Genomic DNA, 26,364 nt, shown 5'->3' with positions numbered 1-26,364 from the left:
TGGTCAGCAGTGTGGGTTCTGAGATCAGGACAGGGTGCTGGAGAGCCACCGAGGACAGAAGCCCTCCCTGGGTCAGACACATTGGTACCTGATCCCAGCCTATGAGCTCATTTTCCCAACCCCCTTCGAGGTAAATCCTCTCCTATCCTGATTTTATTTTATTTTAAATATTTTTTTGCATTGATTTCAGAGAGAGAGGGGGAAAAATCATCGGTGTGAGAGAAATATTGACTGGCTGCCTCCTGCATACCCTCTACCAGGGATCAAGCCCACAACTCGGGCCTGTGCCCTGACTGGGAATCAAACACAGGACCTCTTGGTCCATGGGGCAATGCTCAATCCACTGAGCAACACCAGCTGGGCCCCTATCCTCATTTTAAAGCTGAGGAAACCAGAAAAGAGTGAACATTTTCTGTGTCCCACGGTCAGGAAGCCAGTACTTCTAACCCCTGGCTAGTCTATAACTCCTGCCCATAAGACGTTATAGCCAGAACAAGAAAACTGGTAAAAACTCTACACATAATAATAGGTCAATTTTGCCAACATACCATAATGTTACAAATGGCATCCTAAACTCCGGCAAGAAGAGAAGGGAAGGAGGCGAGATGTCCCTGGACTCTCCATAGATGGCTGTGTGCACAGTGCACACCCAGCAAGAAGCCACACACCTGGTTTAGTGTGTGACAAGGGAAGCAGGGTGACAGGTGGGCAATGGCTTGAGAACGGACTTGATGAGCTGCTGTGGCGAGTAGTGAAAGGAGTTAGCAGATACTTGAGTTTGAAGTCGCTCCTCCAGGCACCAAAACCCGAACTTTCTATTTAGTTACTTAGTTGGGAATGATACGCTGTGTTCGTTTCACTTGTTTATTATGTTTGCAGCAAGACCTTCAAGTCAAGGACCTCATCTTGTTAAAATGTGGATAGCGCACCCTAACTGGTTTGGCTCCGTGGCCAGAGCATCAGCCTGTGGACTGAAGGGTCCCAGGTTCAACCCCTGGTCAGGGCACAAGCCCAGATTGCGGGCTCGATCCCCAGGGTGGGTCGTGCAGGGGGCAGCCGATCATTGATTCTCTCTCATCATTGATGCTTCTATCTCTCACTCCCTCTCTGAAATCAATAGTAATAATAATAATAAATTGGTTGATAGCATAGAGGCCCTGGCATGAAATCGACACTTGAGAAAATCCGCTGGTGAACAATAAACTCAGTGGCTTCCCTTGAGCAGGTCTCTACCGTGTCCTCAGGGGAATGGATGAGCGTGAAAAACCCAGGACCTGCAATCCCTGAAGATCGCCAGGTACCAGGGACAAAGTTGATCCAAGGCAAGCATGTCAAACTCCCGGCCCACGGGCTGCATGTGGCCCACAGGGAATATTTCTGCAGCCCAGCCAGTATAACGGTGCGCAGTTACTCACAATGATGAAAGGAAATAGGTCTCCTGTCAGATCCAGAATCATTGACGTTCACCTGGGGTCAGTTTTGAAAGTAATCACTGCCAACAAGATTTCCCCCGAAGTAGGAGAGAGAGTAGCAGAGCAGAGATGCCAAGTGTCAGGAAGAAAACATGAATTTTATCGTTGCTCTTGTACTTTTTTTTAATACTATACTTTTCTATTTTTTTATTTTATTATTTTTTTAATATATTTTATTGATTTTTTACAGAGAGGAAGAGAGAGAGTTAGAAACATCGATGAGAGAGAAACATCGATCAGCTGCCTCCTGCACATCCCCCACTGGGGAAGTGCCACGACCCAGGTACATGCCCTTGACCGGAATCGAACCCGGGACCTTTCAGTCCGCAGGCCGACGCTCTATCCAATGAGCCAAACTGGTTTTGGCATTAATACTATCCTTTTCTAAATAAACTTACGTTTCTATGAGAATGGAAGCTTTTGTTTTGTTTTGTTTTCGGCCCCCAGAACTTAAACCTTGTTTATTTGGCCCGTGTTAGCCTTTGAGTTTGACATGCTTGGTCTACGTAAGGGTTTTCCTGAGAAGCCAGGCCGAGGCAGAATCATCAGTGGGGTCTCTGGGGCGTCCCAGGCACAGCACATCCGTTTGACACAGCATTACTGTGTATTAGACCTCTTTTTATTATTTCAGAGGAAGGGAGAGGGAGAAAGAGAAATACCAATGATGACAGAGAATCACTGATTAGGCTGCCTCCTGCACACCTCCCTACTGGGGATGGAGGCTGAAACCTGGGCATTGAACCGTGACCTCTGGGTTCATAGGTGGATGCCCAAGCACTGAGCTACACCGGCGGGCTAAACCTCTTTTTATATTTTCAACTCCTCTGTGCAGCAATATCCTTTCCTTCATCCCCACCCTTCACTTCCTGTTTTTTAATGTATCATTTGAACTCTTTTTTTAACAAGTATGGTAAGTTTTATTATGAGTTGCAAACAATCACATGTATTTTAAGGCTAGAATTAGGTTAACATGTAAGGGTTTTTCATCTGTTGATCCTAATTTAGAATTTCAAATGCACATAACTATTCCTGTCAAGTGTCATGTGTGAGTATTACTGGAAGATGTTAGGAATTCCATGGAGGATCCCTCATGCAGACAGAAATTGACAATAAGGGGTCATATTTAGCTCAGGAATTCTCCCCTCTGTTTTATTCCAAAACCTGAATATTGTACCAGACAGGTTAGCAGCACCAGGAGATCCACCAAAAGACAGCCATCGCCTGCATTGACACCTAGAAACCGGCACCATTAATAAATAGACAAATCTATGAGGGGGAGGAACAGTATGATCATTGTTACTACAAAAGAAATTAGAATATACCATGTAGACTTCAACAGAAGGTGACTCCAGGCAGGGAATCATGTCTCCGTATTGACAACATGTCAGGACTCCACTGGGCTTCTCACTTGCCAGTTGCTGGGGTTGGAGTTTGGGAAGAAGGAGAACATCCACATTTCCTGGGACGGAGGACGGATGCACCTTCCTTAGGGGTGAGGCTGTTTCTGAGAAAAGTACGTGCTGAGTGAGCCGCAGATCCTGTGACCCGTTTGCTGCCGGTTGGAGCTGACACCTCACCGTGTTCTTCACTCAGGGACACCGGGCAGTGGCCGAGGGAAAACACACCCGAACACACAGCCGCTAACCTCCCGAGCGGTAGGTTATGCACAGAAGGGACACCGTTTCTCTCCCCTCACACCAACGAGGCTCAGGACTGCTGGGGAGGAGGAGCGGCCACTGTCCTATAAACTTTGCAGCAATTGTTCTGGCAATGTTGATTACAGATTATTATTCGACACACGGCCAGCCGACATAGCTCAGTGTCTCTCCCTCTCCCTTTCTCTCTGAAATCAAGAAAAATATATATTTTAAAAATAGACACTTTGGTCTTTTGTCCAACAAGGTAGTGTTAGATAAATAGGTAAATAAAAAGGGTAAAAAATAGATGCTTGGAGGCCCCGCCTCCGCATCCCGGCAGCACCAGAGCCGGCGGCCGGGGGTGCACCGAGCACAGCACCGAGAGCAGCGGGCCCAGTTAAAAAAAAAAAAAATAGATGCTTGGGAATAGAAGGTGTCTACCATCTAGAAACAAAAGCCCCACTAGCACTGGGTCACACGCTGGCTGGTGTGACAAAATCAACGCTGTGCCACCCGTGTTGCCTGTCAGCTCTGCCTGCCCCTAAGGCACCAGGGACTTGCTGGGGTTGCCTGGTGATGAGCTGGGAACAAAGCTGCTTCTCTCCCACCAGAGGACCAGCCCAGGCTCCCAGGTGCTGGGGGGCGGGCCTCTGAGAGGACACCCACACGGAACATGTTTCTCCTTATCCAAGTCGGCTCCCTGCTTTCTTTCTTTTAAAAATACTTTTTAAAATATATTTTTATTGATTTCAGAGAGGAAGGGAGAGGGAAAGAGAGAGAAACATCAATGATGAGAGAGAGAGAGTCATGGACCGGCTGCCTCCTGCACGCCCCACAGTGGGGATCCAGCCCACAACCCGGGCCTGGGCCCTGACCCGGAATCGAACCCTGACCTCCTTGTTCTTTGGTGGATGCTCAACCTCTGAGCGGCACCAGACGGGCTCTATGCAGTTGCTTTTGTCTGTACCGTGCAGGGTGCAATCATGACACTGTTTCCCACAGTTACTTGAATTCATGTTGATCCTCCTCAATCCCGTCAGCGACAGTTTGATGTGAACGTACTACAGTCCGGCTCACCTGTTAGTGCTTTCATTGCATTTTGGGTTCCCCCACCCCCGTGGCTGTTCATAGTTTGTTTATTTTGCTGGTACATGAAGCGTTACTGTAGCTGTGAGAGTGAGAGTATGTCTGTACAGGAAGACAGACTCCAAAAAGGTGCCTCCCTCCTCCTTCCTGCTACTTTGCTCCCCTTCCTCCCCCTTTTGCTCCCCTTCCTCCCCCTTTTGCTCCTTTCCAACCCACCCGGACAGGGGACCGGTCTCGGTCGTTGCTTGGGTTTCTCCGTTCTGCACGGATGAGCAGGACACGTGTGTTCCTACAGCCTCTTTCCCTGCAAGGGCATCACCCATGGGTGCGGTTTTGCGCTGCCTTTTCACTTCATCCCACGTCTGGGAAGGCTCCCCGTCTCGGTCCACAGAGATCGTGTTTATTTCTGCAGCCACATCACCCCGTGGCGCCGGTGCCCGTTGATCCAGCCACTCTCACCTGCAGATCACGAAGTTCTCTCTGACACGACACAACTCCGTCCACGGTGCCGGGGGGGCAGCCTTGGTTATGCAGCTCACAGCTGGTTTGTTGTTTCGTTTTCATGTATATATTTTTAATTGTCGTTGTTGAAAGTGTCACGTATGTCCCCTTTTTCCCCCTCCAGCCCCTCCAGCCCACCCCCGCTGCCTGCCCCAGGCCCTCACCTCCTGCCTCAGGCCCTCGCCTCCCCACTGTCTGTGTCCACGGCTGATGCTCTCTGCACACAAGGTCTTTGGTTGATCACCTCCCACCCACCCACCCTCCCCCGCCTCCCCTCTGAGATTCGCACGCTGTCCCACGCTTCCGTGTCTCTGGACCCACCCCGTTCATCGGTTAATTAGATTCCATCCATGAGTGGCAACTCAGAGATAAGGTTGTTGAGTTAAATAAAAAGAACGGCAATGTTTACATCCACAGATATCCCCGCCTTTTAAAATAGTGTCCCAGGTCCGCGCCAAAAGCCAGGACGGCACCTGCCTCCTTCAAAAGTCCCCGGGGAGGCTCCGTCCACAGGCTCTCACCCGCCCATCCTGCGCTTGTAGACGCCCCTAGCAGGGCGCTGGGAGGCGCGCATTTCTTTAGGAAAAACACCTCGTCCCCAAACTCTGCCTCCCCCGAAGCAGCCAGAACACACCAGCATATCACAACCCAGACACCAGGATGCGGAGCGAAGGCAACCAAGTCCCAGCCTCATTTCCTTTCGGTTTTTCTGCAAAGCACATGGCTGCTCTCAGCACAGCGACCCGCTTCCCACCCCCAGGCCCCGGGAGACTAAGGCGGAGTCTTGACCCAAAAGCCCTTTCGATCTTAGCGACCAAGGCTCAGGCTCGGAACAGCTCAGGACGACAGCGCCCCCGCGCGTTGAGCCAGCGCAGTGACGGCTGCACTCCACCCGCCCCACGCTCAGCAGCGGCGCAGGTAACTGACATTTCAGTTTATGTTTTAAATACATTTAAGCACCGTATTTCAGTTTATGTTTTAAGTATATTTTATTGATGTCAGAGAGGAAGGGAGAGGGAGAGAGAGAGAGAGAGAAACATCCATGATGAGAGAGCATCATGGACCGCTGACCCCTGCACGCCCCCCACTGGGGATGGAGCCCACAACCCCGGCCTGTGCCCTGACCGCGAACCAACCGTGTCCTCCTGGTTCATAGGTCGACCCTCAACCACGGAGCCCCGCCGGCCGGGCTGAGGTCCATGTGTTAGACCCTGTCCTAGCTCATTCCGTCCTGCTGCCACTGAACTGGCCTCCCAGCCTGTATGGTTGTTCGGACCTCCCACCCGAGAAACACTGACCTCGGCCGGGCTTCCAGGTCAGACAGATGCGAGCTGGGACCCTGGGGGCGACCTCAGCGCGGACTCGGGAGGTGCTCCTGCACCTGCGGGAGCCACGGGTCCGAGGAAGGAGGGGAGACGGTGCAGAGCAGGGGCTGTCGCATCGACTCAGTAACGAGGCAGGGAGCACACGGGGCAGTTGTGACATCTTGTTGTTGTTGCTAATCCTCACCAGGGGATGTTTTCCCCATTATTTATTGATTTGTACATTTATTTATTTATTTTAGAGAGAGTGGAGGAGAGAGAGAGAGAGAGAGAGAGAGAGACGTTGATGTGGTAGAGACACATCCATTGTTTGCCCCCTGCACATGCCCCGACCAGGGCTGGGCATCAAGCCTGCCACCGAGGTCTGTGTCCTTGCCCAGAATCGCATTCGGTTCATGGGCTGAAGCTCTGTCCACGGAGCCACACCGGCTACAGTGGGAAAGGGTGGTTCTGATGAAGGTGATCTCATGGGGCAGAAGTGGAGTCGCTGTGCTAGGGATTCCAGTTGTCAGCAGGCAGCCGGGGCCCCGTCGTCCGCCTGTGGCCACTGGCGTCCTCATTCCCCCGTAGCCCGCCCTGGAGCCCGGTCAGGTAGGAACCTGCGGACGCGAGGATTCGATGGCTGCCGCCCCGCCCTCCCACAGTGTGGTCATATCCGGCGTAAACGTCGTTGGGCAGGTCTTACAGGCGAGTCCAGAAATGCACACGCTCAGCCCATGGCCTGTCGCCACCTCCCGTGAGCGTGGCAGTCATTCCCCGAGGTGGGTGGGCCCTGAGGAACTTGATAAATACGGAGATTCTGAGACCAACTGGAGTGACTGGCTCAGAATCATCTGGAACAAGACTGAAATCTATACATAAAATTGTTAAAACACACAAACACCCAGGCCCAATGGTGCCCTCGTGCTAAAAGCCCAACATACAAAACCTACATCTCAGACCTAATGTGACTGCAGGCATATCCTCTCCCAGAAACATGCACTGAATCAGCCAGGACAGAGTTTCCTGGTTAAGCACCAGGAAGCTCATCTGTCACATGGGTCCTCTCCACAGAGAGAAGAGGCCGTCTGGCCCGGCTGGCTTGCCTCAGAGGTTGAATGTTGACCTATGAAGCAGGAGGTCACTGTTAAATCCCCAGTCAGAGCACATGCCTGGGTCACGGGCTCAATCCCCAGTGTGGGGCATGTAGGAGGCAGCAGCTGATCCATGTTTCTCTCTCATCATTGATGTTTCTATCTCTCTCTCCCTCTCCCTTCCTCTCTGAAATTAATAAAAATATCTCTCTATATAAAAGCCTGATATGCTAAGTGTCCGACTGTCCAGGTAACGATGTCACGTAGCAACACCAGGCTTTCTCTCGCTAGCGACGACTAGTCTCCTTGCAGTTTCTTCAGCCCAGGAACACGACTTCCTTTATAGCCAGGTGCAAACATTTTACAGTTCAACCAAATGTCGGGGAAGTGTTTTCCTGCCGAGTAAGACTCCCTCCACGTTCTGTGTGGAGTAGGGTTCGGTATCTGAAAGAGGAGCCGCACAACAAATGGGAGAAAAAGACACGAGATAATTTTGCAATACTGGGGGACCAGGCGGCCAAGTCCCGAAGGACTTCCACCACTGCTCAGGCTGCTCCAATCTTTTATTGATCTGGAGTAGCCCTTAGGGTAAGGAGGTTTCAATGACACACAGATCAGCAAACAATTTCCAGGAATAGACAAAGTATCTGATTAGCTCATCAATAGATTTCCGGGAGTAGACAGAGTTTCTGATTAACAATAATCAACAAGGATCTACATAAGTATCTAAGGAATTAAGGGAACTAAGGTGGGGATGCTTCAACTATTATTACCTAAATTAACTGGGTGGTGCACAGATCTGACCTTTGCTAGAACTTCAAAGGTTACTAGCTTTTGGGGGGTCTCTGTCTAAACTCAGCTAGTGAAGACAATGAATGGACTCCGGCATTTTCCCGTGCCTCATCTCATTTGATCCTCACAGAAGTCCTGGAGTAGGTAGATAGGAGACTCGGTTTTCTTTTCATTAGCTGGAAAACAGATTTAGAAATCTGAGAAACTTGACCCAACTGAAAAGAAGTAAGAAATGGTGGACTTTGAAAATGACTCCAGGTTTTCCACTGTGCAGAATATAGTCAGACACTGCTGCACCTAAATATTTTACCCTTTGTTCTCCCTGCGTGATCTACAATAATAATGTGCTGATATTTACTGCTGTGTTGCTAACAATTACCTGAAAGAGAAGTTGGGGTGCTTCACTGGGCTGGAAAAAGTTTAGCTAAGCCAGAAAGCAGGTCTAATTAAGCAAGTTTATTCTCTATCTATAAGAGGCTAAGTTGACTCACGCATGCGCGACACATATAAAGCTCTTGCTGGCACCAATCCCACACGTGTTTCGATCTGTCACTGTCGATCATGAATTTGGTTGACACTCTATTATAGAGAAAGGGCAAATAGTGATATTAAAATATTTCTTCTAATTAATTTCCTTTCAATGTGCATGAATTTGCCATGAGGTCCCGGCAGCATCAGCTGCGATTTGGTGGGGTGTGGCTCTGGGGTAGTAGCGGGGCCTGTGTCCCACTTGGGGGAAGTCCAGTGTTGCTTTGTGGGCACCAGGTCCATAGTACCATTTCTCTGTGTGAGTCCTGGCAGCTCCTGCATTGAGCAACTGCCCCCTGGTGGTTAGTGTGCGTCACAGAGAGTGGTAGGACAGAGGGAGGGACACCTAGCATATTAGCCTTTTATATTGCAGATGTGGCACAGGGCATACTTATTGTTCAAGAGCATGAGCCGATTCCATTGAAAATTGCTTAGACATGACGGCTTTAAAAATTTGCTATTTGACATAATTTTTGTACCACATTCAGGATTAATTTAAATAAGGCGATTTTTAAACATCTCATGAACGTTTCATCATGAAGATTTGTATTCTCGTTTTTATTTTAGTAGGACTGGTGTATTGCAATGTGATTCACAAGCATCAGCAAGAATGCAGGCAGAGTCCGGCCGGAGTGGCTCAGTGGTTGAGCATCGAACCATGAACCAAGAGGTCACTGGTTCAATTCCCAGTCAGGGCACATGCCCGGGTTGCAGGCTCCATCCCCAGTAGGGGGTGTGCAGGAAGCGGCCAATTGATGATGTTTCTCTCTCATCAACGTTTCTATCTCTCTATCACTCTCCCTCCCTCTCTCTCTAAAAATCAATAAAAACATATTTTTTTAAAAGAGAATGCAGGCAGATTTCTCAAAGTCCACCTCCACTTCCTGTGACGTTATGGACATTATCTGTAGGGTCTGTTGTGTGTGAAAATATGGGGCAATAAAACTCAAAATCAATGCGATTGCCCAAAACCAATGTTACAGCCACTGCACCCACAGAATGGTATCATATCCACTTAGGCACTGGCCAAAATTGTGTTTTTCTCTCAAGTGCCTGGCTTGCAGTTTCTAGAAACAAGTCCACTCAGTTCATTTCGCTGGGAAAAGTCCTTTAGTTGGGTGTTCACTGCCAACTGTACTTCTGTGTCGATTGGACAACTACCTAAAGGGCACCACTCTTTAGAGACCTTGCAAAAAACAAACAAACACGTCTTCAGAGAGAATGGCTTCGCTTCCATCGTCCCTCAGAACTCTGCTTCCGAAATGGAAAATTAAGCTGGTCATTCAATCCTCCGTGTAACTTGTTTTCTTCTTTATGAGACTCTGGGACGCATCGGGCCATAATCCTCATGGCCGAAGCTTATCTGGTGGGTGGACTAGTTCTTGGTCCCTTATTCAGACATAAGGGGTCCTGGGTTTCTCTAACAATAGTAGATGCCTTATAAGCTCCACTTCTGAGTTACGTCCCTTTAAGACCAACATTTGAATTTCAATTCTAACTAGTATATGACAATGTGACCCTGGGGTATGGGCTGAAAGAACTCAGCAAGACCACAGACGTTGCTCAAAGGGCACCTCCCCTGCCAGGGACTTTGTGGACATCACCCGTGGGCTAGTTGAAAATGAACCTTTTCCCATTTCTGTGCACCCAGTGTTTTGCCTCCCCTTCCTTCCCAAGGCCCTGAATTGAAGGCATCTGAACTCCTGGAGCAGTTGTCCAGGGGAAGGGAACCAACAGCCCCGCCCCCAACCCTTGGGAGCAGACAGGGAAAGACTTATTCTAAGGAATTGTTTAAAATCGCGGGTGCTGCCCACAGAAAGAAAACCATGGGCGCATAGACTGGTGTCTCGGGGCTCCAAAATGGGACCCCTCGTGGGCAATAATTCGTTTGGCATTAAAGGAATCCAGCTTGATGAACTCAAATGCCCTCGGCTCCATAGGCAGGACTCTCTGAGGAGCCTGTGTTACTTCCCTCACTTAAGGGCAGATTTGTAATAAAAATCTTCATTCCAGGGAAATGGTTTTTTGATATATGAGAAGCTAACCACTTGGAGAATCCTATGTGAGAGGTCAGAAAACTCCACCGTTAAAGATCGGTGTATAATTTACGCAGAAAATAGAAAGTTTTGTTTCTCAGAGTTGAAATCTGACGCGCACGGTGGGAAATATTGCTAGTTTTTCGCATAAAGGTGTTTCGTTTCCGCGTGACGGGACCCCTGGGCGAAGCCTGAGACTTCGGGGATCCCTTCCTGAGCAAAACCGGGCAATTCGGTGCAGGGGATTTTGATATTTTGAGCATTTTTCGAGGTGTAACAAACACAACTCGGGATCCGACAGGACACTCCGCAGCTGCCAGCGAGGCGGGCTGGACAGCGCACCAATCACGGCGCAGCTCCGCCCTATATAAGCGCGCGGGCGCGGCGGCGCGGCCCGAGTACCGGCCAGTGTCGCTCTTCCGGCTCGAGTTCGCTCCCACGCCCGCCCGCAGCATGTCCGAGACCGCGCCCGCCGCCCCCGCCGCGCCGGCCCCCGCCGAGAAGGCGCCCGCGAAGAAGAAGGCGCGCAAGTCCGGCGGCGCCGCCAAGCGCAAGGCGTCCGGGCCGCCCGTGTCCGAGCTCATCACCAAGGCGGTCGCCGCCTCCAAGGAGCGCAACGGCGTGTCGCTGGCCGCGCTCAAGAAGGCGCTGGCGGCCGCGGGCTACGACGTGGACAAGAACAACAGCCGCATCAAGCTGGGCCTCAAGAGCCTGGTGAGCAAGGGCACCCTGCTGCAGACCAAGGGCACCGGCGCCTCGGGCTCCTTCAAGCTCAACAAGAAGGCGGCCTCCGGGGAGGCCAAGCCCAAGGCCAAGAAGGCGGGCGCGGCCAAGCCCAGGAAGCCCGCGGGCGCGGCCAAGAAGCCCAAGAAGGCCTCGGGCTCGGCCACCCCCAAGAAGAGCGCCAAGAAGACCCCGAAAAAGCCCAAGAAGCCGGCGGCGGCTGTTGGAGCCAAAAAGGTGAAGAGCCCGAAGAAGGCGAAAGCAGCCAAACCCAAGAAGGTGCCCAAGAGTCCGGCCAAGGCCAAAGCGGCAAAGTCCAAGCCGCCTAAGCCGAAGGCCCCCAAGCCCAAGGCTGCCAAGACCAAGAAGGCGGCCAAGAAGAAGTAGGAAGTCCCTTTGGCCAACTGTTCACACACAACACAACCCCAAAGGCTCTTTTCAGAGCCACCCACGGGTCTCCAGGAAAGAGCTGTTGCACTTTTTCGGGGTCGGGCGGGCGCTGCAGCGACGGGCGGAACTGGGGGGGAAGGGAGGTTCCGGGGATGGAGGGTTATCCGGACTCGGTACTTGGCACACTGTCTAGGAGGGGTTCGGTTCAGCAGGACTGGAAGTTGCTTTGGACCTAGTTCCGGTTTGTCTATTTGATCTGCGGGGCGCCGGAACTACACTGCGTCCTTCGAGTCAACTTTGTGGGCCAACTTGGCCCACAGACTCTGGCGGAAGTGCGGCATTCCCAGCACTAGGGGTATTGGGCGACCTCTACAGGCGCACAAATTCCTAAGACGTATTTAACCTTAGGACATCTGGGCGGTTATGAAGGGGAAGATTCACCCAAGTAAATAACTACAGGATTATTTTGTGTGTGTATTTGGGGGGGGGCGGGGGAGGGTGGAGAGTGGGAGCGGAAAAAAACAATGTGAGAGGAAAACGTCGATTGGTTGCCTCCTGCTTGTGCCCCGACCGGGCCCGTGCTGGGGAGGAGCCTGCAACCTAGGTTATGTGCCCTTGACCGGAATCGAGCCCGGGACCCTTGGGTCCACAGGCCCAGGCGCTATCCACTGAAACACTGGCTAGGGCCAAACATTAGAGCTTTGATAGAATTGGGGCTGCTATATTTCAGGGTCGCGCAGCACGTTGCCGAGTGCCTGGTGGTTTGGTTAAGTGCGCGGGCGCGCGCCACTGCGTTTGTCAGCCACAGTCTGCGCCAGCTCCTGCGTCCAGGACATAAGCTCGGCCGCTAGGTGTCCGCTGGCGCGGGCCCCACACTCGGTGTCTGGAGGTGCACCAGCCGGCAGATGGCCTCTGCCCACAAGCCTGCAGCTGGTGCATTGTCGGGAAGTCTCACAGGATCTGAAGCACACAGCACAGAGCTGGCCGAGGGCTCTGGTAGCGCTGGGTAACATAGTCTAAGCATCTGATTGGGTCCAGCAAAGTAATCCAATAGCCAATGAAAAGGTACAATGAAAAGTTTATGTACATGCTCATTTGTGACGACAACCTATGAATCCTCCAATCAGGATCGAAGTTTTACTAGCCTCATTTGAATACATCGTCTATAAATAATCGCCCTACGTTTGAGGGTTCATTAGTTCCTCTAGTGTGAGCGACAGTGGGACACCCATCGCTGTTATGCCCGAACCCGCCAAGTCCGCGCCCGCCCCGAAGAAGGGCTCCAAGAAGGCGGTGACCAAGGCGCAGAAGAAGGACGGCAAGAAGCGCAAGCGCAGCCGCAAGGAGAGCTACTCGGTGTACGTGTACAAGGTGCTCAAGCAGGTGCACCCCGACACCGGCATCTCGTCCAAGGCCATGGGCATCATGAACTCGTTCGTCAACGACATCTTCGAGCGCATCGCGGGCGAGGCGTCGCGCCTGGCGCATTACAACAAGCGCTCGACCATCACGTCCCGCGAGATCCAGACGGCCGTGCGCCTGCTGCTGCCCGGCGAGCTGGCCAAGCACGCCGTGTCCGAGGGCACCAAGGCCGTCACCAAGTACACCAGCTCCAAGTAGGCACGCGAGCTCCGGCCTCACTCTTGACCCAAAGGCTCTTTTCAGAGCCACGCATTCTTTCAACAAATGAGTTGTAATCTATTCATTCGCTCAGAATCCATCCTCTGGTTTCTCTGAGTTGAAAGCTACATCATCGTTTTCTTAGAGAGGTGTAGGGAACACTTGGGGACTATCCAGCAGTGATAGCCGCCACCCGTTGTATAAATGGGAGACAAGCGCAGTTCATAAGTAAACACTAAATTGTCCTGCAAGTGATCGCAAATGCACAGCTCCAGTCTCCGTGTGCCGGTCTCCGAGTTGATCAGGGATTTGATGATGACCCCTCACGAAAGCACAGTGCAACTTTTTGTGACAAGTTCTCTTCAGAGTTTTTCTCAAAAAAAAAAAAAACTTGCTGCGAAAAGGTTGAAAACACTGTTTTCACGAAGTACACCGAGGTTTTTCTGGTTTGGTGGCTGTGCAGTTCAATCTCTGCTGGAGGCTCTGAGCAGCGAGTGGGGGAGGGAGAGGGCGCAGGCGGTGCTGCATCCCCAGGGCGCAGGGAGAGGAGGCGGGACCAGGCTTGGAGGCGTCTTCAAAGCCTGGCGAGCAGGTAATTTTGGGTGAAAGGCACTTTTCGCCTTGGGCACAAGAGAAGGTTCTAACCCTCAACTACAGGCAGCTTGAATTAGGGACATTGCCCATAAGAGTTTCAGGAAGAACCTGCTTGGCCTGTCTGAAGGGCAGGACGAACTTTTACTTACCTGCTCTGATGTTGCAATAACCAACCCTTTGAAGCCCCCAAAGTGCAGGACACCATCCGTAGCTCAGAGCGTGTTGTGTACCTGCTGCCCTTTCTATCTCCAAACCTCTCCCAGAGGCCGGTGTCTGACCTACGTGTGTGGGGTCCCTGTGTGCACAAGATCAAATGTGAATTTCTCGTGTTAACCTATTTTCTGTTGATAAGATTATTTGCGAAGCAAAAGAACTAGAGGAGGGAAAGGAGAATTTCCCCCCCTTCCACTCACTGGCAAGTGGGTACAATTAAAATCCAGAATAATATTTTTAATATTTTTAAAAGCAATGCAGAGAGCCACCAAGAAAGTGGGGACCTCTCCAGCCCAGGGGCCTGACCCCTGTGACACCCCAAGCACCCTAAACACCCCAGCAGGCTTTTAACCAAAGCTGGACTTTCCTTTCAGGGGGTTTTGTGACGCCTCTCCATGATGGGGAGCCTGATACGAAGTCTTTCTTGGTGAAGCGGGCACCAGAGCCAAAGCTACCTCCTCCAGGTGGAAGGAGGAGCTAGAAATAAACACACACACACTGAGGATGGCAAGGGAGAGTCTGCCCCGAACCCTGGGGCCCAGCAGGGCAGGTTTCACCCTGAGGATTTGGACTAAGAGCCCAGCTGACTTGTCTCTGGCATTAATACCACAGGGATTCACCCAGGCTGAGAATGTAGTTTAGGGATAGCCCACACTGGTTCTGAGCCCTTAGCCACTTGGTAAAGGCAAATACAAATCCGGCCTGAAGGAAAAAGCGTTGTTTTAGGCCTTAAGAAATCTCCAGTGATACAATAGCAAATCACAACCAAACTAAACCAAATACACCACGAAACAGGAAACCATGGCAAGAACAAGAGCCACAGACAGTGGAAACAAAATGAGTAAAAAGGCAATTAAAGACTTTCAGTGACTAACTGTAACAGATGTAAACACACACACACACACACACACACACACACACACACACACACAAAACCCACAACAAACAACAACAACAAAAACCCCTTTTGCCTACACAGATTTGAAAAAGAAGAAAATGGAGCTCAGAGATATTTAAAATTTGGTTCCAGAACCCCACAATAAAAAATATAAAATAACCAAATGGAAATGATGAGCTGCCTCCTGCACACCCCCCACTGGGGATGTGTCCTGACCATGGAGTCGAACCATGACCTCCTGGTTCAAAGGTCAACGCTCAACCACTGAGCCACCGCAGCCGGGCTCATGTAAAACTCTTAAAAACAGTTCTGACAATCTGTTATGGATTTAGCAGTTGTTACCCGTTATATTTTCCCTAGTCACTGATTTAAAGTGTAAATCAGAGTAGCCAATTCCCTGCAACTCAAAAACGAAGGGGCGAGAATATGAGCTTTGAACTGTTTGAATACCACCCCAAGAGGGGTCCTGGTGGGATTTGGAGCACAGAGCCTGTATTTTTCAGGAACATCTCCTAAGTATGAATTGAGTCATTGTCTGTTCATGCTAATAATGACTAAAGTGTAGGTGACACTGCAGAGATACTTCAGAGCACGTGTACAAGCAAATGTAAAAAGGATCTACTTCGTTGTATAACAATTATTAATGCAGGTGGCAAAATGACACCTAACAAACACCTTTTTTTTTTTTTTCAATTAGGGCAGAGATGAATGCGGAGAAGAAATGAATGCAAACAGTAACTGAACATGTGAATCAACCCATAGAAGTTACGAAATACGAAACGTCTGATCTGCCTGAGAATAATTGCTGTTTATCCCACACATACCCACCCCCTCCTGGTTCCTGCACATTGATTCATCAAAAGGTCATTACCTGAGTGGAGGAGCCCAAACACGGTGTTTTATTTTAGCTTTCTCATTTTATTACTTGTTTCAATCATAAAAATAGAATTGACTTCTGTCACAAGCCTACTTACTGGGAATTCTTTCTTTCCGATGGACTACCTTTGCTTAGAGAAGTCTGAATGAGAGGACTGGCCACACATCTGTGATATGATTAATAAAAATTTGTGGAGTAAGTACTGGAATTCTGCATTCATTTTTAATTCAAATCTTTCTCCTAACATATCCCGCGTGCTTTCTGGTATGAAGGTCTGAGTCCGTGAGGCCCAAGCCCTGCGTGGCTTAGGTAACGGTCTTGAAGGGAAACAGCCCTGGAGCTGACAGAGCTCACATCGGCTCCTGAACGAAGGGAAACAGCAGTCTGAAGCCGAGGGCGCGCTGAGCCCCTAGACTGACGGCGGAACCCGATTGTGTGCATTTCTGTTCCCAGGTGACGCCCCAGCGCCTGGGCCCGAGCTCACACTGAGAACTGCCCTTCGCAGACAAGCTAATACCCAACAGCCACGCAAACCGCCTCAAAAGACGGTTCAGACTCGGGTGCAGGTGGCACACAACCCTCCCCTGTTCGTCCGCATTTTATTTATGGATTATTTTGCAAACACCCAGACGTTCCCAGTCTTTCCAGATGTTCACTCGTCATTCTCCTGACACATCTGTCTTCCCGATACACCCGAAGCTTCGCTCACCGTGCCCCGCGTCCCACCGTCTCGGCCCGGGTCCTGCTCTCAGCACCGCACAGAAGTACATGTGTGTGGGGAACGCTAGGCCAGCGGTTCGCAACCTGGGGGTCGAATGACCCTTTCACAGGGGTCGCCTAAGACCATCGGAAAACACATATATAATTACATATTGTTTCTGTGATTAATCACTATGCTCTCATTATGTTCAATTTGTAACAATGAACTTGGGGGTCACCACAACATGAGGAACTGTTTTAAAGGGTCGCGGCGTTAGGAAGGTTGAGAACCACTGATCTAAGTCATCGTCCCGGGTCGCTTGTGATACACTAGGACCCGCTCCAGCCACGCCCTGCGCCCTCCGGTCAGCTCGGCCGACAGACCTGAGCGAACACGCGTCGCTTCTGACTCCCGAGGCTGCGTCTGGGGATCACCCAGCCCCCCCTAAAGCGCAGCCCCGAATCACACCGAGTCTTTATTGCTGCCTCTGGGTTTTTGTTATTGTGGTGTGTTATTTTTGGGGGGGGGCGGGGGTGATCTGGACTATTCTTGCTCATCAACATGACGTGTACAATTGCTTCACCGACGATCCATCAGGCTGGGGCACGACATTGCCGTGTCGGTTATTTTGGAACTTAGGAGCATGTGAGCACATTAAGTCACCACAGGACGTAAACACTGCATAGCTATCAATTCGAGTGAGTCTTGGTGTGGATCCCTCAGTGACATTTCATCGTTTTATTTGTATAGATCTGGAGGGGTTTTCCTGGTCCTAGAATCCTTCGCCTGCTGTGCTGTAAATGGTGAGAGGGTTTTCCATCTCCATTCCGGATGGGTCACTGCTGAAGTCGCAGGAAGGCCTGATTTCCTGTGTCCACCACCTCCGTAGCGCTCGGTGAGATCAAATCGTTTGTACAAACCCGTGGACTTTTGCAACGACATGTTATTTTCAAACAAGAAAGATAACATCTTTTCCTACCGAATCCCTGGCATCAGTACTTCCTGTCTTGGCCCAAAAAGATGGGCAGGGCCCTTGGTGCCATGTTGAATAGGAGCAGTACCACAAAAGAACTTTTGCCTTCCTTTTTGGCTTTTGGGGAGTCCTTCCAAAACTGATCATTAAACATTATTCACACTGTAGCCGCTCCTTATGAAGTAGCTACTCCTTTTCACTCTCAGTATATTGAAAATGTCTGATAATTTTTTTTTAAAGTATGAGTGTTATCTGCTAGCAGATACATCCACTGTATCAGTGATGACCACATAGTTTTTCTCCATCTCTCACTGGAAGATTTATGATGTCAAACTTTTCTCCCATTCTTGGAATAAGCCCTACATGTATACTGTTATTTTTTAAATAACATATCCTCTTGCTTTTCATTTGTGCTTTAAATAGCACTTTTTAAATGAATGTTCCTAAGACAAGACTATAGTTTATTCTTTTGCCTCTTCCTTTGTTTCTATCTAGGGTAGATAATGACGTTATGCATTTTCAAAGGGGAAAAAGGGGAAGACATTATTTTTCAATGGAAAAGCCTTGTTAAATAGGGATTATCAGTTCCTCACATTTCACTAAAACCTGTATAGCCAACTGTGCCTGGTGTCATTTGAAGGGTGCAGGAGAGATTTCCTTGTCATCACGACTTGTTTATCTTTTTTCCTTGGAAATTATCCTTTAATGTTAAGTTTAATTTTTGTAAAAGTTGTCCATCGCATTCTCAAGGTCCTTACTTTCTCCCTTTTGGAAACTGTCCATAAGGGGTTTGTTTTTGCTTTCATTAGACAGTAGGTGGCGCTACGAGCCCGCGGCAATTTTTAATTTCCAGCAGCTTTCACTGAATCTCTATACTCTGAGGTCTGTGATTAAACCCTTGCGGCAGATGTCCTACAGCCGCCACCACAGAGCCCTGCCCAGACAGATTTCCTTCTGAGGAATTTTTCAATATATAATTTTTCCCTCTACCCTAGGCTTTCTCACCAGCCTTGGCTTTATGCTCGGTGTCTCCAGGTCAGTCCAAGGGCCCCAGGGGGGGCAGACTTTAGGTAACAAAGCTCAGAATCCTGATCATGGAATTCGGCCCAGGGAACCCAGTTTGTTGTGCTCATCACTATGGTTTCACCTCCTAGTTTCTATTCCAGGAAATTTCCAGCGTTTTCCCTGGTTTCTTGTTCTCTGGCTTTGCAGTTTATCTAGTCCTTAGGTATTTTGCTTTCCAGAATAGTACCTTGTTTTCCACGTTGGAAATAAAGCTCCCCGGAGTGTCCCTCTCCAGCCCTACTGGCACTTTCAGCCTCGAAATGTGTGATAGCAGCATGACTATACTTGCTGTCCTCCGTGAACATGTCCGAGCCATATTCCCCCTCATTCTTATTTTCTTTATTATTTTTTAAATCCATGCATCTTATTTTCAGACTCAAATAAACGTAGGACTTTCTAATGCACATTTTTATTACACATGTTCTTTTGTTTTTAAAGTAAACATCATAAAAAGACAAAATATTGTACATATTCCAAAACTCTAACAATACTTTTCTGAGAAAGGCAAATGAAAACATAAAACGTCCATGAGGCCACATCATATAACAAAATAAGTACATATTACATTTAAGTTAATATCTACCATTGTGTAGAGTTATATTTTATGTAGAACTTAACACATCAATCACTTCTTGGATCTGGAGAGAATGTTTATGGGGAAAAGTCCATCACAGAAATCCACTTATTTAAAGCAAAGGACTCGATTTTTGTTTTTCAATTAACAATCCTGTGGCCCAAGTCACTCTCTTCAGCTCATCAAAGGATCGATCATAACTGGACCCAGAAACTACCTGGAGAGGCCATTCCCACAGCATCCAACTTGCCTTTTTATTGATAATTGTTCAGTTAAATTTCATTTCAGATTAAAGTAAAACCAAGTGTGTTCAATTCTTTACACTGTTAACGTTTTTAAACATCAGGTCCATCAAGATTTAAATGATATCATTGACTGTACCTGACAATATTGACTTTTATCTGAGACTTGAGATCCTGGAACACAGCGAAGGTTAGAGAAATCCCCACCCCTCCAGTATTCCAGAAGTGGCTCACAGCAGGGAACCACGTCTCCCCCAGAGCCTTAGGCTTCAAGGGTGAACTGTTGGCCTATGACACAGGTCCTCCCAATTCCCACTCTTTAATTCACAGATGATTAGTTGAACTGCTAATCCCCACTAATCAATCAATAATAGGCTTGTCAGCCAAAGGTTGCATTTTCTCCGGGACCCCAGGTTCCAGAACCTTGACCCACCCTCCAACTTCATGAGGGTCCCTCCAGAGAACTGGAAGACCTCCGGCTAAAATATTTTCTGATCTGCTTTCCAATTAAATCACGTTCTCGCCTCATCTTCCTACACTGGCTGGTTCCTAATCTTGCTAACTCTTCCATCTGAAGAAAATCCCTTCTGCCTAACCTTGGGACGCATCCAGACCTTAAGCAAGTCCCCCGGGCCTATAGCAATAATCCCTTTCATCCTGCCCATAATTCTTTCCAAAAAAGTATCTTCTTACCAAGTCTGAGCCTCTTTTTCATTTAACACAATTCTTGGACTATTTTGTCTGGCCCATATCCTGTGTAACTCACTAAACTCATGTGCACGTGGAATGACCACTCCCGTTTCGGTCAATCCTCACCACTCTTCAATGTTATATAGAGCCCAGGTTCGTCTGTGGCAACACAAGATTCAGCCGAATAAATTAGGTCTGGTCATCTGCCGGGGTCCAACCCCAGCAGGTCCAGGGGTCCCCAAAGGTGTGGATGGAGTCGGCGAAGAAGGAAGGACACACACGGGGACAGCGTTCAGTTGATCAGCAGCCTAGCCAGGATCTCTAGCCAGGATCTCCAGCGAAGTTCTGCTGTTTATTGTCTTGTTACATCCATATTTATACCAGTTGATTTTAATCCTGTCAATTTCTATTGCAAAGGTTAGGGCGTTTCTTATCTCCATTCCAGGGAGTAAAGATTATGTAGCTTAAGCGTGATTGTTTGTAGTTAAAGTGAGTAACTACCCGCCTGGCACTTAGTTAAGGAGTTTTATCCCCTCCCTGACTTCAGGGAAAAATCCCTACCTGGGGAAACAACCTTTCTCGGAGAGGTGACCTTGGTTAAAACACACAGCGCTAAGGGGAGCAAACCTATTAAGAACAGTATGCTATATACGTCAGGTCCCTTAAAACATATGCTGTGCAGATGTTTCTTCCCTGCATCGAATGTGTCAAGCAGCAAGGATGGACCAGCTTCCGGCAATCATCTTTCAGCGTTTCATGAGTCAGGCCGCAGACAGCAAGGCTTTTAGCTACTGCAAGGGGCTCTCAGGGGTTGCACAACCTGCAGTTTCCATAGGAAGAAGGTGGGGCAAGGAGGCGATTTACAGAAGAAAAGAAAGGTGTGTTCTGGGGGCAGAGGTGTCCTTTCTTTGGGGGAAGAGGCTGAGAGGATGTTTATCAGGCAGATGCCTAAGGAGGAGCCTTTTTAGACTGATTACCTTACTGGTATTTGACTGGAAAATTCCAGACCACTTGATTAAGATTCTGTTTCTCCTTTCACCTTAAAAAAGGGGTGGTGGGCCCTAACCTGTTTGGCTCAGTGGATAGAGCGTCACCCTGCGGACTGAAGGGTCCCAGGTTCGATTCTGGTCAAGGGCATGTACCTTGGTTGTGGGCACATCCCCAATGGGGAGCGTGCAGGAGACAGCTGATCGATGTTTCTCTCTCATCGATGTTTCTAACTCTCTATCCCTCTCCCTTCCTCTCTGTAAAAAAATCAATAAAATATATTAAATTAAAAAAAAGAAAGGGGGGGGGGCGGGGGGAAGATTACCTGTCTGGGAGAGATTGAAACTGTAATTATGTCAGTTTGTTATGAACCAATGTTCGCGAGAGTGAGACCACCAACTCCAATTAGGTCTTAAGCAGCAAGTGAGGATTTATTGAAAATTGGCCAGCGACTGCCATAGGCGGTTTTTCCCACGACAGCACTGACCCTGGTTCTAGGCCAGCCCTGACCCTGGTTCTAGGCCAGCCTTTTATTCCCAAAAAACATACAACGGTTGGCTAAACACACACAAAGTTACATGGGATACATTAATCAACACTGCCCCGTTACCAAGGTATTCATTAATCAACTTGCCCCGTTGCCCCAACTACTATCAACTACTATAAACTACCCTCGACCACAGTTGGTTCCATTTCCCCAGTACAAGAGGGGCTTAACTGTAACAAGTTATTAAATCTAAGTTTGTTATCTTGAGCTTTTGCCATGAGTTGTGTCATTTTGGGCCTGTGGCTTTTCTCTATTTATGATCCACACACTTAAAATTAGTTGCTTGGTCCTCATACCCTTATTTAAATCCTATAAACCCAGTGGTTACACTTGGGCAAACGGTCAAGGGTCATTGACTTGATGCTTTTACTGTAGGACTCATCTTTTTCCTTAATTGGACATGAATCGGACCACAAACGTCTTGTGTTTCCAGGCAGCATGCATTAGTCACCGAATATTCACATTCATTTGCACAGAGAAGTGCCCTTCTCCTGGTGAAATCTCTGGGGAGGATGAAATCAGGAAGGGAAATTTCCACAGCTGAAGGGATCCGTGTTGATTTCACTTCAGAGCTTTGTCTCACAATTGGTGGCTTTCAATTTTACCCCAAATGGAAACACACTAACATCCTCAGCTAGTTAAATTAAAAAGAAAAAAAAAAAGCTAATGGCAATGCTAATAATAACTGACAACAAAGAACCCCAGACAAAGAACCGAAAAGGAGAGTGTTTGGTCCTTTGCCCGCAGCGCCATGTGTCCTGGCCAGGCTTCCGAGGCAGTGGGCACCTGCACCCTGCTGGACTCCTTGACTTTCTCTCCGGTCGGGGTGGGGGGAGGGGAGAAGCATAAACAATTCCGTGATGACGTAGAACAAAAAGGATGTTTCAACATATGAAAGCCCTGGGCCAAGTGATGAATTAGAGCTAAGGAATGAAATACCTGAGCCTGAAAGGGTTTCCTGTGGACACGATTGTCACATATAAAGAAGAATTTGTTCCAATGACTGACCAGACCCTCAGCTATCGGAAACTATGGAGGGTGGCCCTGGACCAGAATCTCTATGGACAGCTGAATTCTGAAAACCAGGGCGAGTTTGCATGGAAATGTGATAGATGCCTGGATTTCAATGTTATGTTTTTGACAAGTGTATACACTTAATTTTTCTGTCAAATATGATCACTGATAATAGGCAATAAATATTTCCTTGAGGAAAAGTAAAAAGGGGGGGGGGTGTATAAAACCATGTGTGGAAAACAGAAGAGATTTCGGGGGAACGTGCTCCTTCCTGTCCTTTGTTTATCCCCAGCCCCCCCTTCCCTGCCGTGAAGAGCAAAGACCCTCAGCACCTGCTTCCACTGCAGCCAGGCGAGTGGGAGTCTCCTTAAGGTGCTGAGTCTGGCTTGTAGGTCAAGGGTGGAGCCTGTTTCTGGGTGACTTGCTGCTGGTCGTTCAGGGACCCCAATTTGAGTAGCCAGGCCCTAGAAGAAAATGTCAGATCAAATCATTGCATCTAAATCTTCAACTCGATACCTCCGCCCATGGGCACTGACCTTGAGACCAATTCACAACCGGCATTCCCTTTTGCTTAGAGCACATTCCACCTGCTGAGACCATTATCTTCCCCCTCAGACCTACCTGGAGAATTCTCCACCCAGAAAAGCCTCCTGGAGCCCTTTAAAATCCCCTGACTCCCCGCCCCTGGGCGCTGCCGCCATATGGGGCTCAGCCCATCTGGTTTCCCAAGTAACCTAATAACTTCATAATTCGCACCCCTTTCGGCCTCCTGTGTTCCTCCGTCGGCGACCCTAACAGAAAGGAAGCTACTAAATCACTGAGGGCCAGTGGGAATCAGGCCCACGCCCCTGGCGCCCAGGCTGCACAGGAAACGCTGCAGGCGGCTCCCGGGAGGAGTTGAGGCAGCGAAGTCCGGTTGGAGGCAGCTGGGCCGTGGCAGGGACAGCAGGTCACGGATTTGTGGCTCTACAGACAAGCACTTATGAACCAGCTCCGGGGGCTGAATAAAACAGCAGTAGCTACCTAGGCAGTTAGAGAGGTGAGGAGAACGCTTTTCTATTCACACAAAAACTCAGTTTCTGCTGCTTTACGTATATGGCTCGTTTCCTTGTCCGAAAAAATAAAAGTCAATGAGGGAGGGGCTATGGTTAAACAAACACAAATAAAGCCGTTCGCTGTTGTTCTGGACCAGCCGCGGGCAAACTACGGCCCGGGGGCCTGATCTGGCCCGTTTGAAATGCATAAAACTAAAAAAAAAAAAAGACCGCACCCTTTTATGTAATGATGTTTACTTTGAATTTATATTTGATCACACAAACACTGCATCCATGCTTTTGTTCCGGCCTCCGGTCCAGGTTAAGAACCCACTGTGGCCCTCCAGTCAAAAAGTTTGCCCACCCCTGGGCTGGACAATGAGGGAGACAGGATGAAGCTGAAAGGGTCTTTGGGAGGTGAGAAGGCAAGTTAACTATTTTAGGAAACAAACATAAGACGTGTTAAGTTCAGGAGTGAGGTCTTGTTGGGGGCCAGGCTGCCACAGGCTGTTGAGGGGGGCGGGGGGACGAAGCCGAAATCCGAAAGAATACATCTCCCTGCGACAAGATGGGATGTGAAGGACTGGCAGAGAAACCGATTCCGATAAACGAGGGTAACTTCTTTTAGCCGTTAAACACCGGCTTCCTTCAGTTTATTTTTTAAAATCGCTTCACAAGTTAGACTGAAAACCTATGTGATCCTCCTCTGTGGCTAGACTGGGAATTTGACACTTGTCAGTATGAAGCACTGTAACCTTATGGGCCAACAAATTCCTCCCTTATCTCTGTTACTGTGCTTTCTCCCCGGTTTATTCCCTGCCCTTTAATGTCACTTTGTGTTTCTGCATCATGAAACAACACTGCCCGTGGCGAGTCTGGACGATGGGGAACCACCCTTTTTTTCCCTGACTCCCGCCCCCAACACGGAAACAGAGGAAAAGGCAGGGGCGGTATTTTTATAAACCTATTTGGGCGTGAAAAAGAATTGTGTCATTGCTTAAGGTTGCAGCCAAACTGAGAGACAACTATCACATGATACCACTTATTTGTGGAATCTAATGAACAAATGGATTGAACAACAAAATAAGCCCCGAAGCGGGGAGGGATGTAGGGTGGGGGAAACCAGAGAAGAGATAAACCAAAGAATTTACACACTTATATGCGTAGCCCATGGGCAATAGGGTGGTGAAGACCTGGGAGTGGGTAGGCCCTGGAAGGAGCAGAGATAGAGAGGGAGAAATGGGAGATATCTGTAACACTGTTCACGATAAAAAAATATATATATATGTAAAATTGAAAAAAAAGATAGGGTAGTCGAACATTCTTTAAAAATTAAACTAGAGAAATCGTGATGGTTCATCTAAATACCTTGATTTTATCAGTGGGGAAAAGATTGCAGCTTCATCTTAAATCACTGAAAATTCAAATTTGGGACTCGCGTTCAGATTGGACAGATAATTTTTGACGTCACTTTGAATATCCACCAATCAGACACAAGATTTTGCTTTATATTTGCATACCAAGTTCTATATAAATGGATACATCCGTCTTTCTTTACTTTCTCCTCTAACCGGAGGCATCCGCAGAGCTCCCGACCATGCCCGAGCCCGCCAAGTCCGCGCCCGCCCCGAAGAAGGGCTCCAAGAAGGCGGTGACCAAGGCGCAGAAGAAGGACGGCAAGAAGCGCAAGCGCAGCCGCAAGGAGAGCTACTCGGTGTACGTGTACAAGGTGCTCAAGCAGGTGCACCCCGACACCGGCATCTCGTCCAAGGCCATGGGCATCATGAACTCGTTCGTCAACGACATCTTCGAGCGCATCGCGGGCGAGGCGTCGCGCCTGGCGCATTACAACAAGCGCTCGACCATCACGTCCCGCGAGATCCAGACGGCCGTGCGCCTGCTGCTGCCCGGCGAGCTGGCCAAGCACGCCGTGTCCGAGGGCACCAAGGCCGTCACCAAGTACACCAGCTCCAAGTAGGCGCGCGAGCACGCGGCCTCTCTCCTGACCCAAAGGCTCTTTTCAGAGCCACCCACGCCTTCCCGTAAAGAGCTGTGCACCGGCCAGTCCTGGGGCCGAGCCTTGGGCCCGACGTTCCAGGGGTCGTCCCGGCCCCTCAGGTGTCCCCCCTCCCTTGGCAGCCCGGCCGCGCCCTCGGGCCCGGGGAGTGTAACCCAATGGGCCTGAGACGCAGCGCGTGCTCACCTCTTGCCATTGCCCGGTCGGCTGGAGGCGCAGCTCCCCGCGCGGCTTCTAACTGGGCCGCGGCGCCTCCGGTCTCGGATGAAACGTCATCACTGGGCGCCGAAGGCCTCGCCAGCGTTTGAAAAGCCCGCGCTAGGCCGGGGTGTGGGGGTGGGGGACGGCCTCTAGGTGTCGCTGCGGCGCTAATGCCTCCCGCCCCCTCCCCCCACCCCCCGGGCGTGGGCGTTAGGGACCTCGCCCCGCGCCTTCTCTCCGGGTCTTTAGAGACATGTTGGGCGCCTGCAGCGCTCTGGGGAGAGCAGTGGTTACGGCACCTGCTTCGACCTCCTTGATATTTTTAGGAGGCGCTTAAGAGTTAGGTTTGTGTTTTGGTTTTAATGGCAAAGCACACAATCCCTTCCGCACTTACGCCTAGTCTCACAGACCAGACCTGCAGCACAATTCCCAGGACGCGGTCTCCACCAGGTTCCTTGTCTGCAGCCTCCAGCGCGCCCTCTCGCACCGTCACTTTCCAGTTCCCATCCGGTCTCCAGGTCTCCCCTGGCTCCGTCCAGCCACTGTGGGGGGTCCTGG

General features: G+C 49.5%; 3 protein-coding genes across 3 annotated transcripts; all 3 read left to right on the top strand.

The window, feature by feature from the left end:
- Window positions 1-10,900: 10,900 nt before the first annotated feature.
- H1-4 (H1.4 linker histone, cluster member) lies at window positions 10,901-11,591 on the top strand (the record flags this gene model as incomplete). Its single annotated transcript, XM_081112973.1, has 1 exon — window positions 10,901-11,591. One exon carries the CDS (start codon window positions 10,901-10,903, stop codon window positions 11,555-11,557), a length of 657 nt encoding a protein of 218 aa, XP_080969099.1. The 3' UTR covers window positions 11,558-11,591.
- A 1,208-nt stretch (window positions 11,592-12,799) lies between these two features.
- On the top strand, window positions 12,800-13,180 carry LOC308534469 (histone H2B type 1-C/E/F/G/I; the record flags this gene model as incomplete). The annotated part of the gene is made up of 1 exon (XM_081112976.1): window positions 12,800-13,180. One exon carries the CDS (start codon window positions 12,800-12,802, stop codon window positions 13,178-13,180), a length of 381 nt encoding a protein of 126 aa, XP_080969102.1.
- Window positions 13,181-25,185: 12,005 nt separating this feature from the next.
- Window positions 25,186-25,785, top strand: LOC308534468 (histone H2B type 1-C/E/F/G/I; the record flags this gene model as incomplete). Its single annotated transcript, XM_081112975.1, has 1 exon — window positions 25,186-25,785. One exon carries the CDS (start codon window positions 25,186-25,188, stop codon window positions 25,564-25,566), a length of 381 nt encoding a protein of 126 aa, XP_080969101.1. The 3' UTR covers window positions 25,567-25,785.
- Window positions 25,786-26,364: the final 579 nt, after the last annotated feature.

This window comes from Myotis nattereri, assembly GCF_964212035.1.
Source record: "Myotis nattereri genome assembly, chromosome: 18".
Classification (NCBI taxonomy): Eukaryota; Metazoa; Chordata; class Mammalia; order Chiroptera; family Vespertilionidae; genus Myotis; species Myotis nattereri.
This window is presented reverse-complemented; position numbering and strand designations above follow the sequence as displayed.